At 31.5% G+C, this 12,487-nt stretch overlaps 3 protein-coding genes across 8 annotated transcripts in view; 2 read left to right on the top strand and 1 right to left on the bottom strand.

Annotated features, from left to right (window-relative positions):
* The window catches only part of LOC107638608 (beta-glucosidase 45), a 12,520-nt gene extending 1,015 nt beyond the window's left edge, over window positions 1-11,505 (top strand). Inside the window, exons 1-12 of one of the 4 annotated variants that reach the window (XM_016341949.2) lie at window positions 7,516-8,339; window positions 8,416-8,485; window positions 8,694-8,752; window positions 8,851-8,926; window positions 9,040-9,114; window positions 9,303-9,390; window positions 9,524-9,776; window positions 9,892-10,007; window positions 10,293-10,530; window positions 10,611-10,713; window positions 10,797-10,905; window positions 11,045-11,410. In XM_016341949.2, coding sequence (XP_016197435.1) covers window positions 8,214-8,339; window positions 8,416-8,485; window positions 8,694-8,752; window positions 8,851-8,926; window positions 9,040-9,114; window positions 9,303-9,390; window positions 9,524-9,776; window positions 9,892-10,007; window positions 10,293-10,530; window positions 10,611-10,713; window positions 10,797-10,905; window positions 11,045-11,267 — 1,536 coding nt within the window. In that variant the 5' untranslated portion in view covers window positions 7,516-8,213 and the 3' untranslated portion in view covers window positions 11,268-11,410. Of the gene's footprint in view, window positions 1-7,515; window positions 8,340-8,415; window positions 8,486-8,693; window positions 8,753-8,850; window positions 8,927-9,039; window positions 9,115-9,302; window positions 9,391-9,523; window positions 9,777-9,891; window positions 10,008-10,292; window positions 10,531-10,610; window positions 10,714-10,796; window positions 10,906-11,044 lie in introns of those variants that run through there. The other 3 variants (XM_021120576.1, XM_021120574.1, XM_021120575.1) reach the window with 3 other exon arrangements.
* On the top strand, window positions 3,072-7,233 carry LOC107638610 (beta-glucosidase 46). 2 transcript variants are annotated; one of them, XM_016341952.2, is made up of 9 exons: window positions 3,072-3,322; window positions 4,142-4,231; window positions 4,417-4,504; window positions 4,575-4,827; window positions 4,956-5,071; window positions 5,183-5,441; window positions 5,701-5,803; window positions 5,903-6,011; window positions 6,755-7,233. In XM_016341952.2, the coding sequence occupies exons 1-9, from the start codon at window positions 3,262-3,264 to the stop codon at window positions 6,948-6,950; spliced, it is 1,275 nt and encodes a 424-aa protein (XP_016197438.1). In that variant the 5' UTR covers window positions 3,072-3,261; the 3' UTR covers window positions 6,951-7,233. The 2 variants fall into 2 exon arrangements, with proteins under 2 accessions (XP_016197438.1, XP_016197440.1); XM_016341954.2 differs by having other exon boundaries at window positions 3,076-3,322; window positions 4,157-4,231.
* Window positions 11,579-12,487, bottom strand: part of LOC107638609 (RNA pseudouridine synthase 6, chloroplastic) — a 4,120-nt gene continuing 3,211 nt past the window's right edge. Inside the window, exons 9-10 of one of the 2 annotated variants that reach the window (XM_016341951.2) lie at window positions 12,087-12,411; window positions 11,579-11,973 (exon numbers count right to left, since the gene is read on the bottom strand). In XM_016341951.2, the coding sequence (XP_016197437.1) occupies window positions 12,127-12,411 (285 nt within the window). In that variant the 3' untranslated portion in view covers window positions 11,579-11,973; window positions 12,087-12,126. Of the gene's footprint in view, window positions 12,412-12,487 lie in introns of both variants that reach the window. The other variant, XM_016341950.2, reaches the window with a different exon arrangement.

Genomic DNA, 12,487 nt, shown 5'->3' on the forward strand with positions numbered 1-12,487 from the left:
TTTTACTTAAATATTTAATATTTGTAATTTATTATTCTATGAAGCATGGACACTTCGCTGAGTTGTCGTGTTCGAGTGTTAGACACATTTTGGATACGATACTCACCGACACTTGTCCGATACACGTGTTTGTTGTATCCAACCGTGTCTTAATAAAAAATAAAAAATTCTTCTTCGGACACGCCTGGACACACCTAAATACCATCATATGTCCAGTCTTATTCTTAACATATATTTTAAATACTTGATATAATTAAAATAAGACATTAAAAATAATTAAAAAATTTAATTTATATTTTAATATCAATAAAATATCAAAATATCATTACGATTTATCTAAAAAAATTATATTTCATATGTATGCATGTTTCCCGTGTCATGTAAAATTTTAAAATCTGCGTGTCAACATGTCCCGTGTCATATCGTGTCCCGTGTCCATGTCAGTGTTCATGCATCATAGCTATTTAATGGGATTGGATCCTCTCCAGTGGAAAAAAAACTGGATGTGGAAGATCTCACCCTTCATTGCATTCTCTCTCTTATTTATTTCTGGTCCCACTTGTAGAATTAAAGGTGGGAGATTACACTTTATTATCTTCAATGACAAAAAAAATGGAGAGGATCCATTTCTCTATTTAATTTAGAATATAAATATATAAAAAAATTTACCATAATACTATACGAGAAATATTAAACTGTCTACTTTTTCGAATCACTTGTATAAACCCTAATTTGTCTGTAACTTACCATGCAGTAAAGTTTATTACTGTTGCTCCAAAATCTACACCACCTTGTTAATTAATCAAGATGATTACATTATTTTTGCTAACTATATTTAAGATTATTTTAAGAATTTTTAATGAGTTAATATTCAATTTGATCTCTGAATTTGCACGCAAACTTTAATTTAGAGCCTTAATTTTAGGGGTGAGCACGGGTCGGTTTGGTTCGGGTTCAAGGTAAAATTAGAACCGAACCGATCAAAAAGTAATTGGTTTGGTTTGGTTCGGATTTGCATTTTTTTGTGCTTGTACCCGAACCAAACCAAACCGATTAAAAACGGATTGGTTCGGTCCGGGTAGCGGGTACCCGATGACTTTGAAATTCATAAAAAAAAAAAATTAAATTGGCAAATTTTTATCTTAAAAATTCAAGAAATACAATAAACATGTAACATCAACAGAAATAATGCAAACATATTAAATACCAAATACATTAAAAATTAAACTCATCAAAATTCAAACATATTAATAGTAAATAATCTTGTCTAATGAAAATATAAAAGTGCAATAAAAATATTAGAAGTTAAATACAAAAGTCTAGTGAATAATCTTTGAAAGAAGCTAAAACTAAAACACATTAAAATCTAAACATTAGTGAGATAGGATTAGGGTTATGAGTTAGAAAACACATAAAAAGTCATATATATATATTATTTAATTAATTATGATCGGGTATACGGGTTGGTTCGGGTTCCGCGCCACCAAACCGATACCGAACCAATCATCAGCAAATGTCATTGGTTTGGTTCGGGTTGGACCCGATTACCCGTCGGTTCCAGAACCAATTTGATTGGTTTGGTTCGGATTCGGGTGGGTAATCGGGTACCCGCTACCCGTGCTCACCCCTACTTAATTTAGTCCCTAAACTTTCAATCACCACTATTTAATATTTCAATTTTGTAAAGGTACCTCGCATTAGTTCTTGAAACGATTTTCAATACAAAAGTGTTAATTGAGCGCTGATATGGACAGTCAAATGCCACGTTAAAATTTGTAAAATAATGTAATTTTGGTTTTAGTATTCAAATAGCCTAAAAACGACGTATCACTTTCTTTGTTAAGTAAAGTTTTAATAAACACCACTTACGACGTTGTTTTTGAGTCATTTGAGTGCCAAAACTAAAATCACATCATTTTACAAAATCTAGCGTGACAATCGGTTGTCTATGACAGCGTTATGTTAACGTCTGTATGTTAAAAATTGTTTTAAGAACTAATATGAGAGTCATGTTTAGAAAGTTTAGAGACTAAATAAAAACAATTAAAATTTTAGAGACAATTGAAGCTCACATGCAAATTTAAGGACCAAATTGAGTATTATTTTATTTTAAATAGAAATATAATTTTAATATATAATAATTAATGAAACTTTGAATAAATTAATTATTAATATATTTAAATATAAATATATAATTTAATTATTTTTAATATATATTTATATTTTAATATATATTTTATATTAATAATTAATTTTAGTGTATATGTAACATAATTTATATAATCAAAGAAAGCATACGCAACTAAAAAAATCTTTCATGAGAGCAAACAATAAGTGATGATAGTTTTTCAACAAATTATTATATTATAAATACTTAGTTGAAGTCTTATATGCATTATTATTGTTGATTCACTCATTTTTCTTATGATATTCGTAGTCATACACGCATTCATTAGAGCGAAGGTTTTATTTTGAATAATATTTTTGGCTAATTAATATATCGTCATTAATTTGTCCATATTAAATTAAGTTTTGTCTATTTACCAAAAAAAAAAATGTAATTGAAGGGACCTACTTCTTTAATTAAGTGGGGTTATTAGCTACTTTTTATAATTAAAGAAACTTATTCATGTTCTTCACTTAACGGATATTCACTATATCATAAATATAAATAAGATTAAATTCAAAATACAGTGGAATGTAAAGGTTATTTCGTCATTCAATAGATAATAATTAATTGACAAAAAGTGTTGGATAATACTATAATTTACATAACTTTTTTTATATTACGAAAAGTTATCTGTACACTTAAATCCTATACTTACATCTTCAATTTCACTATTTTTTTCTTTTTTCTCTTGTAACTTTTAATTTCTTTATTTCACAATTTTTTATTATTATATTTTTTTGTGTGTATTTTTTAATATATTTATCATTTTTCCAAACATTTTAACCTTTCTTTGAAAAAAGTGCTATAAATTTTTTGTTTTACAAAATGAGAGTATATAGTCATATAGATAGCAATTTTCTTTATATATAATCATGTAAAACTCACTTGAAAAGTGAAGACAATAACCTTAAATAAATCATTTCATATATACCAAATGATTTAAAAGTATTCAAACTGGTTGTCTCTACTCTAAAAATCATTGGTAGCTTTTTAAATGCAACAATATTAACTGTAATTATATTCATGACATCTACAATAATATTACAAGTAATTAATTATTTTATTGTGAGGAACAGGAAGATGTGGACCTTATGCAGTTCCTTGGAGCCAACACCTATCGTTTTTCTTTGTCATGGGCCAGAATACTACCAAGTAAAAAAATTTTCCATTTCCTTAGAAAAAACCTTAATAAATCAATCAAGTTAGCTTGTTGTAATAATTATCACATTAGTTCGTTTAAACAAATATCGGAGATTTAAATTTTGTCTTGTGCATGTAGCAACCTATTCATAATGATAAACTCTTAAATAAAACTTTGATTCGCAACGAATTAGTCATTGACTTGTCGGGTTGAGAGATACCATAGAAAACAAAAAAAAAGGACATTATTTACTAATTACCAAAAGAAGACATTATTTACTAATCAAATTGAGTTGTTCTAGTGATTAGCTTACTAAATTGTTTCAATAAGTGTCAAAAGTTCAAACCCCGCCTTGTGCAAGTTGTAACTCATTGGTCAGCGACAAACCCTTAAATGGATGATTAATCGTTGACCTGCCAATTTGAAGGTGTTCCTATGTAGATAGTCGTTCCAATGAAATTTTAATAACTTATTCGAAGAATAATTTTTTGAATAAAATATAAAATTTTATTATTGTTTAAAAAGTGGATATTTGATATTCTCTTGTAAAAAAATATGAAATTATTACTATATTTTTCGATTACTATATTTTTCGTAAAAAAAAAAATCTATTTTTATTAGTATTCAGGTTATTTTAGAAATTCAAACAAACGTATCCTAATTTATTTTTGGGAACATTAAAAGTAATTCCTAATGGATTAAACAAACATATTTTTTTAGCAACACTCGGATATAATATTCCCCAAAATAATATTCTCAAAAACATAATTTTTTTTATTATATATTTCTTAACCTTAAAAATAAACGCCCTCTAAATAAAATCTTCTAAGTTGAATTTAATCCAGAGGGAAAATTTGGCAAGGTCAACAAGGCTGGCATTGACTACTATAACCGCCTAATTGATGCACTTCTCCAAAGAGGTAATTTCTTAAAAAAAATTATGTTTATTTTAATTATTGTTCATCATTTTCTTGTCTCTTTTAATTTGTCTAGATTAATTTTGTATATATTAAAATAAAAAATAATTTCCCAAATCACTTCATTAGATTATGAGAATGAGCAGCATTTGCAATTACAATGATATTTGAATTTGTGTGTGATTCAGGGATAGAGCCCTTTGTGACAATAACACACTATGACATTCCTCAAGAACTTGAGGACAGATATAAAGGGTGGCTAAGTCCAAAAATTCAGTAAGTAAATTATTCACATATTATGTAATATTTTAATAAGGTAGTTGAAAAAGTTGATGATGTTTTTCAGGGAGGATTTCAAGTATTATGCAGATATATGCTTCAAGAACTTTGGAGACAGAGTGAAATATTGGGTTACCTTCAATGAACCAAATGTTGCAATCGTTCGTGGCTATAGAAGTGGATTGTGGCCTCCAGCACGTTGTTCTGCTTCATTTGGCAACTGCAGCCATGGAGATTCTGAGACTGAACCTTTCATTGCTGCCTCTAACCTTATCTTATCTCATGCATCTGTTGTCACCCTCTATAGAACCAAATATCAGGTAACAAATAAGTATGAACCCCTTGTGCATGAAATGTATTAAGTCTCACATTGTCGAAAATTAAAAGCTTGATAGTCCTTATAAGTGTGAGAATTAATCCCATGTTACCAATTAATCTTGAATTTCAGAAAAAGCAAAGAGGGAGAATTGGAATTGTTATGAATGCTATTTGGTTTGAACCGTTGAGTAACTCCAGGGAAGACAAGCTAGCTGCTGAGAGAGCTCAATCATTTTTCATGAATTGGTAAACAATGAAACAAAAAGAAAAGAACACAACTTGATTCTGGTTATTTGTTGATTTTTTTTTCTTGATAGCATCATTAGTGAGTTGTGGAGCAACACATAACATACACAGGTTTTTGGACCCAATTATACTTGGGAATTATCCAGAAGAAATGCATGAAATTCTAGGACCTGACCTCCCTTCATTTTCTAGAAATGATAAGCAAAAACTAAAGACAAGTGGATTGGATTTCATTGGAGTCAATCACTACACAAGTTACTATGCAAAAGACTGCATCTTCTCTGCTTGTGAACCAGGAAAAGGGTCTTCAAGGACAGAAGGTTTTGCTCTCAATTCTCCACAAATCAATGGTTTCAGCATTGGACAACCGGTAATCACAACCTATACACATATACATACATTGTGTATATATAATATATGCTCATTTTTTTTGTTATCTAGAGATACATTAGTTTTTCAATGAACTCAAAAACTGAAAATGAGAGTTATTTTAAAACGGAATGAGTATTATTTAAACATGGTCAATGTCATATTTCGCTTTGTGCGACATACCAGACATTGGTATGTCGACTCGAATTACAGTGATCACTATGATAAAGCATGTTAATTGAAAGGTGTAATTGATGTAGACAGAACTTGACTGGTTGTATGTTCACCCAGAAGGAATGGAGAAGATAGTGACATACATAAAGAATAGATACAACAACACACCAATGTTCATTACTGAAAATGGTGAGTGGAATAAGAATAGCCCATGAATGTATTAGTACTACTATGATTTAATTCCTGCTTTATGAGCTTTTGATTGTGTCCTTTTTGTTGTGCCTATAGGACTTGGGACTTTAGAGAAACCCAACCCCACAATTGAGGATATAATCAATGATGTCAAAAGAGTGGAGTATTTGAGCAGCTACTTGGATTCCCTTGCTACAGCAATCAGGTATTGCCATTTTTCTCCTATCTTTTTCAAATTTTTTTGCTAAATTTACATTTTTTTATTATTTAACATCAGCAGAAGGAAGAAAAAAAAGAAAGCAGAGTTGCCAGAAATGTGACTAATAAATCATACGCATTGTCTGTAGCATCTCTAACAAATATAACTATTTATGTATCTCGGTCTAAAACTATTTATGTATCTCAGTCTATCAATTTAAGTTTTTGAAACAAATATTTTTATAACATGATATCAGATCTTTTATTATCTAAAAGTTTAAAATTCGGTTTTTATTACTTTCAAAAGACAAGAACTAGACGAACAAAAAGAAAAAAAATTATACAAAATTCACACAAACCCAAAAACAAGTAATTTTATAACAATAATGAATGTTAGATTTGTTGTTATATTACAAAAGACAGTCGGGAGTACAAGCATCCCACATTAACGTAGGGTTTAGAGAAGGACCGCACTTAAAGAATGTTATGTACGTAGTTTAACCTGATAATTACATAGTATCTATTTTTACAGTTTGAACCTATAACTTTAAAATCAAAGACAACTCAACTGTTACTTTAAGATTCTTCTTCTGTTGCTATATTACAATATAGGTTTTAATTCTGATTGTTAGCAAGTAGTCATATAAAATTTTCTTATGAGAAAGTTTTGTATAAATAGAATTGAAATACTTAGCATAAAAAATTGGCAAGACTACTAAGAATAATTGATGTTTGTGTGCGTGTGTACAGGAAAGGGGCAAATGTGAGAGGGTATTTTGTGTGGTCATTGCTTGACAACTTTGAGTGGACCTATGGATACACTATTAGGTTTGGACTTCATCGTGTTGACTATGCCACTCTCAACAGAACTCGAAGGTTCTCTGCTTTGTGGTATAAACAATTCATTGCTCAACATACTAATAAGGCTTGTTTGTCATCATCATGATTTGCAAACTAGCTAAGAGAGCTCAAGAATCCTGGAATTAAAGCTGATGTAGTTTAATTAATTAATGAAAATGAAAATATCAAGCAAGTCGTTTTTAATATGGCATTGCTTCTTGGGTTTTAAAAAATCATATACAGCTTCTAATGTATGTGTTCCTTTGTTGGAAGGAAACGAGCTGTAATTTAATTTCTTGAGTTCTATGTAAAAATAAAAAATGGTATACGAGGATCATCAAGTTAAGAGATATGTGATGTATATATATATATATATATTGTTAGAGATATAATTATTTATGATGTTTTTTTTTTATTTAAATTATTGGGATGAGTGGTTTCATTACATGATATCAGAGTAAGGAAAATTCATACAAAAGTCAATCAAATTTAAAAGAAATTCTTGTTTGAGGAAAATATTAAAGATATAACTATTCATGTTATCTCTTCCTATCATCTTAAGTTTTTTGGGACGAGTGATTTCATAATATATATATACTAAAAGAGACTTTTGTTTGAGAAGAGTATTAAAAATATAACCAATTCATGTTAATTCTTCCTATCAACTTAAGTTTTTGGGACGAGTGGTTTCATAATAGATAAAGTATTGTTAGTCACTTGTTTAAAACTTGATTGTAAAAAATTTATATACCTAACTTGATCATGATTCATAAGAATAGGCTCCTTTTTTGTTTTATTTTTATCCAAAGTTAGAAGTGAGACTCGAATCCGCGACCTCTAAATAAGTATGGAAAGACTATGCCATTTGAACTATATCTTGTTAATAAGTATAGGCTCCTTTTATCTTCGAAGATTCTTCGTTACGCATTCTCACTCTTTCTATCTCCACAAAATTATGAGTGATGGAGAGATGGTTAACTAGAGGGCAGAGCTATATTTTAACTTGAAAAGTTATTCAAAGTTTTCAAATTAAACATTTTAATTCTTGGAAAAGTATTTATGAAAAAGAATTTAGATTGGACATTGTTTGAACGTTTACCTACCCTGCTACCCATACATAGTATTTGAACGGTTTTTAGCCTCATGACTTTTGAATTAATATCTGTAATGATCTTACTAAAATAATTGTTTATTTGTTTGTTTATTGTTGAATAAAAGTGATGAAATTGTTGTAGTGTCCGGCCTTATGATTTTGACTCCGTCTCTCATTTATCTTCTAAATAATTAATATAAACCATATTATAACTAATATAAATATGTTAGTAGACAATAGCAGGTGTAACCAAGCACTTACATACATATTGTTGCAATGGCAATGGCTCTTCTATCTCTGATTGTTATGGTGATCATGCATTGTCTTCTCTCATCAAAGGGGTTGGATCAATCTCCTTTGCCCTCTAATTTCCTCTTTGGGACTTCTTCTTCTGCTTACCAGGTATGTATGTGATGATAATAATTGATTACACTTTATAATAGGATTAAATGTTTACTTATTTCTTGATCATATACAGTATGAAGGTGCTTACTTGAGTGATGGAAAAGGACTAAACATCTTTGATGTCTTCCTTCACCAATCACCAGGTCCTAACTCCTAACTATGTTTTGTGTCATCTCATCTCCTTTAATTTCTTAATGTTACTCAATAACATGGTCTCTCTCTATATTTGACCATTATTTTACACACACATATTTATTATATTAAATGTCTAAATGCTCTGTTTTCTAATAAGCATCCTGGTTCTGCTTCTGATTACTCCTTTTATTTTTATGTATTTAAAAATATTTCCAGGTACGACAGTTGATAGAAGTAATGGAGATATTGCGGTTGACCAATACCATCGCTACCTGGTAATATACATTCAAAGTTTTGAAATACTAGCTCATATAATCAAGAAGCAATAGCAGTTTTTGTTAGCATAACATTAATGCAACGTGGCTTTGGACAGGGGGATATTGATCTAATGGAAGCCATCAAAGTCAATAGCTATAGATTCTCAATTTCATGGGCAAGAGTTCTTCCGAGTACGTTTCTTTGCCACTCTAAATTACTAGACATTATCAATTGCTTAAAGTCAATAAATAAGTCCACATGTTGACTTTGAAGGTGGTTTGATTGGATTTATCATTTGTGGCAGAAGGAAGATTTGGAGAAATAAATTGGGCTGGCGTGAACTACTATAACAAGCTAATAGACGCTTTGCTAGTCAAAGGTTTACCATTTTTTTTTCTCATTTTGATTCAGCATAAATCTCATGAGTCATGTCATAAGTCATAACTCATATCTTATAGAAAATGAAAGTATTGTGCTAAGGTTGGACACGTCAGAAAATGGATAAAAAATGACCCAAGCACTTTGACAGTAATGCGTTTGAATTTTCTCAATTTGACAAATGTACAGGAATTCAACCTTTTGTAACATTGTTCCACTTTGACACCCCCCAAGAACTAGAGGACAGATATGGTGCTTGGCTAAGTCCCCAATCACGGTAATCATTTAACTAATTTGCTTCTTGACTGTCAAACAATATATGAATGACAACTAAAATTTAAAGTTAGCTGAAATTCATGGAATAAATTACACTAATTTTACTTACTTGGGTTTCAATATATGTTGGGCAGGGAAGATTTTCAGTATTTCGCAGAGCTCTGTTTTAAATCATTTGGTGATAGGGTAAAGTACTGGGCAACCTTCAATGAGCCAGATTTCCTTGCAACATACGGTTACCGTCTAGGAGTAGGTCCACCGGGTCGTTGCTCCAAACCATTTGGAAATTGCAGTCAAGGAGATTCAGAGAAGGAACCTTTTCTGGTAGTACACAATATTATCCTGTCTCATGCAGATGCTGTTGAGATTTATAGAACCAAATACCAGGTATTATTTTGGTGAAAAAACACCTAATGCACTAACAACAGAACTAATATCAACATTAAATTTTTCTACCAATTCTAAAACTTACGATATCATGATTTATGAATGAAATATTCAGGCAGAGCAAGGTGGTAAAATTGGCATTGCTGTGCATCTTGACTGGTATGAACCCATAAGCAATTCCACAGAAGACAAATTGGCCACAGAAAGAGCAAGATCATTCAACTCGAAATGGTAACCTTCTATGATATGTGAAGAATCAATGCGGTACTTGTTCATTTACACAAAAAACAGCACAACCCTTAACACAAAAAAAAAAAAGAGACATGCTCTATGGTTTTATTATTTTAAGACAACCAAGAGTCCTTCAAATACTAAAAAAAGTTGATTTTATGATAGTTTTATTTGTAATCTATGGGGTTTTAAAAAGGAATGGGTCTTCACTCTTCTATGATTTCGTTCAAAACTAAAGCATACAATTTTATTAACTATGAATCCAACCTCAACCATCATATACAGGATCTTGGACCCGATCATCTTTGGAAAATATCCTAAGGAGATGCAAGAGATTCTAGGAAATATATTACCCAGATTTTCCAGCAACGACCAAGAGAAGCTGAAGAAAGGAGTGGATTTCATTGGCATCAATCACTATATAAGTTTCTATGTTAAGGACTGCATTTTCTCCATATGTGAACAAGGACTTGGAATCACCAGAACCGAGGGATCGTACCAAACAAGTCCAAATGGGAAACTAGTATGTATCTTCAGATCTTATGATCATGAAAAATTGCCATTCTCACCATGATTTTGAAACTTCTACAAAATAATATGCAGGCTTCGCTTGATATGCAATATATTAATCCTAAAGGCATGGAGAAAATTGTCACCTACATAAAAGACAGATACAATAACATTCCAATGTTCTTAACTGAAAACGGTAAGCATAACTCAGTCACATTTTAATGGATTCTACATTTGTCTGAAAAAGAAAAATAAAAAATAAATTGAATGTTTTTGTAGGATATGGCCAAATGAGTCACTCAAATTTCACCAAGGACCAATACCTTAAAGATTTCAACAGAATTGATTACATGGAAGGTCACTTAGATTCCCTACTGGAAGCCATAAGGTACAGCTATACAAAAGTGCATTTTGAAATCCAGTAACTTAGTTGATCACTGACTCACTGTCATCCGTTATGCTTCAGTGAAATACCAGGGGAAAAGGTAATTTAAACCCTTTTTTTTCTCCAATTACCATGTAACCAGGAAAGGAGCTAATGTTAAGGGATATTTTGCCTGGTCCTTGCTGGACAACTTTGAGTGGATACAAGGGTATACAGTAAGATATGGACTCTACCATGTTGATCGAGCTACGCTGGAGAGAACTCCAAAATTATCAGCAAATTGGTACAAGGACTTCATTGCAAAGCATAGAACAGAAACATTCTTCAGAAATTATGGGGGCAGAAAACTGGTAGAAATCATTTGAGAAAAGAGGCTTAGCTAGAAATTCAGTAACTAGGACTGTTACAAAGATTTGTTCAGCTCTCCAATGTCAAGCTTTGGCTTGTTGATTTACTGGAGAGGAAATCTTAAGGTTTCAGCATTATGATAGTATGGTCCTACCCGAAATCCTATACCTACAGTCACTACTACTATGTTGTAATTATAGCAAAATTATTTGAATAACATTATAAACAAATGTGGTCATGAAAAAATCTCTTTAATTTAACATGTGAAAAATGGATTGATAAACTGTTTATATTAGTATTATTGATCACACAGGATCAGATGCTAGGGTGTAGTTAAACGGCCCTTGACAACTGAGTGGCCATAGAAATATATATTATGAGATTTGAAGTAGAATATGTTGAGTAAAATACACGCAACTGAATGTGGAGCATGAATAGATGGTAGTTTCTGAAACACAATAGAGAGCGGAACAGCCACTACCCTGTATCCGCTGGCTCACCTGTTCAAAAGTTGAATCCCAACAGAGTGGCTGTTCCAGGATGACAATTGAACCATCTTATGAAAGTTACCCTTTCATCCTTATTTTTGGGGTTATTGATGGAGAACAGAAACTGCCTTGGTGCCTTCCTTTCTTTATGAAACCTTGCATTCTTACTTCAGAGAAAGAGCCACCAGCATCCACTGGTTCATGACCACCTGGTCTTCTTATGCCTTTTGAATGTCTGTATCAGCATACAAAACCATGTCTTTTCAGGAATATGAATCGGAAGTAACAAAGAAGGAGGATGCTTTCAACTTGAGCAATTGCAAACTCAAGCCTGTGGCGAAACATAACCTTGCAGTTGATCTCCCATCCCTCAACTCAAGCACACATTTTAAGCAGTTGCACACCTCCACCATGGGGAACCAGCTTTGTAAGAGTGTTCACCATCGTCCCATGAAATTTGATACGCTTGAAGGCCAATTGCAACACTTGGCTCTTTTCCATACTGTGCAATCCAATTTATAACAGCCGTTTCTCTTTCACACTCACTACTGAAATCTTTATTGTATTTACCAAATGGATTAAGACCAGGATTAGTCATCTCTGCAATTGCAGCTGGCATATACATAGAATCACCAATCAGTGGTGCCTTACAAGCAGCAAATTGAGCCCGAATCTGCATAAAATATTAAGTTATCATTAAGTACAAAAAGTAGCTTTACGTTTGATACTTGATACAAGATTATGGAGCA

This window comes from Arachis ipaensis, chromosome B04 (assembly GCF_000816755.2).
Source record: "Arachis ipaensis cultivar K30076 chromosome B04, Araip1.1, whole genome shotgun sequence".
Classification (NCBI taxonomy): domain Eukaryota; kingdom Viridiplantae; phylum Streptophyta; class Magnoliopsida; order Fabales; family Fabaceae; genus Arachis; species Arachis ipaensis.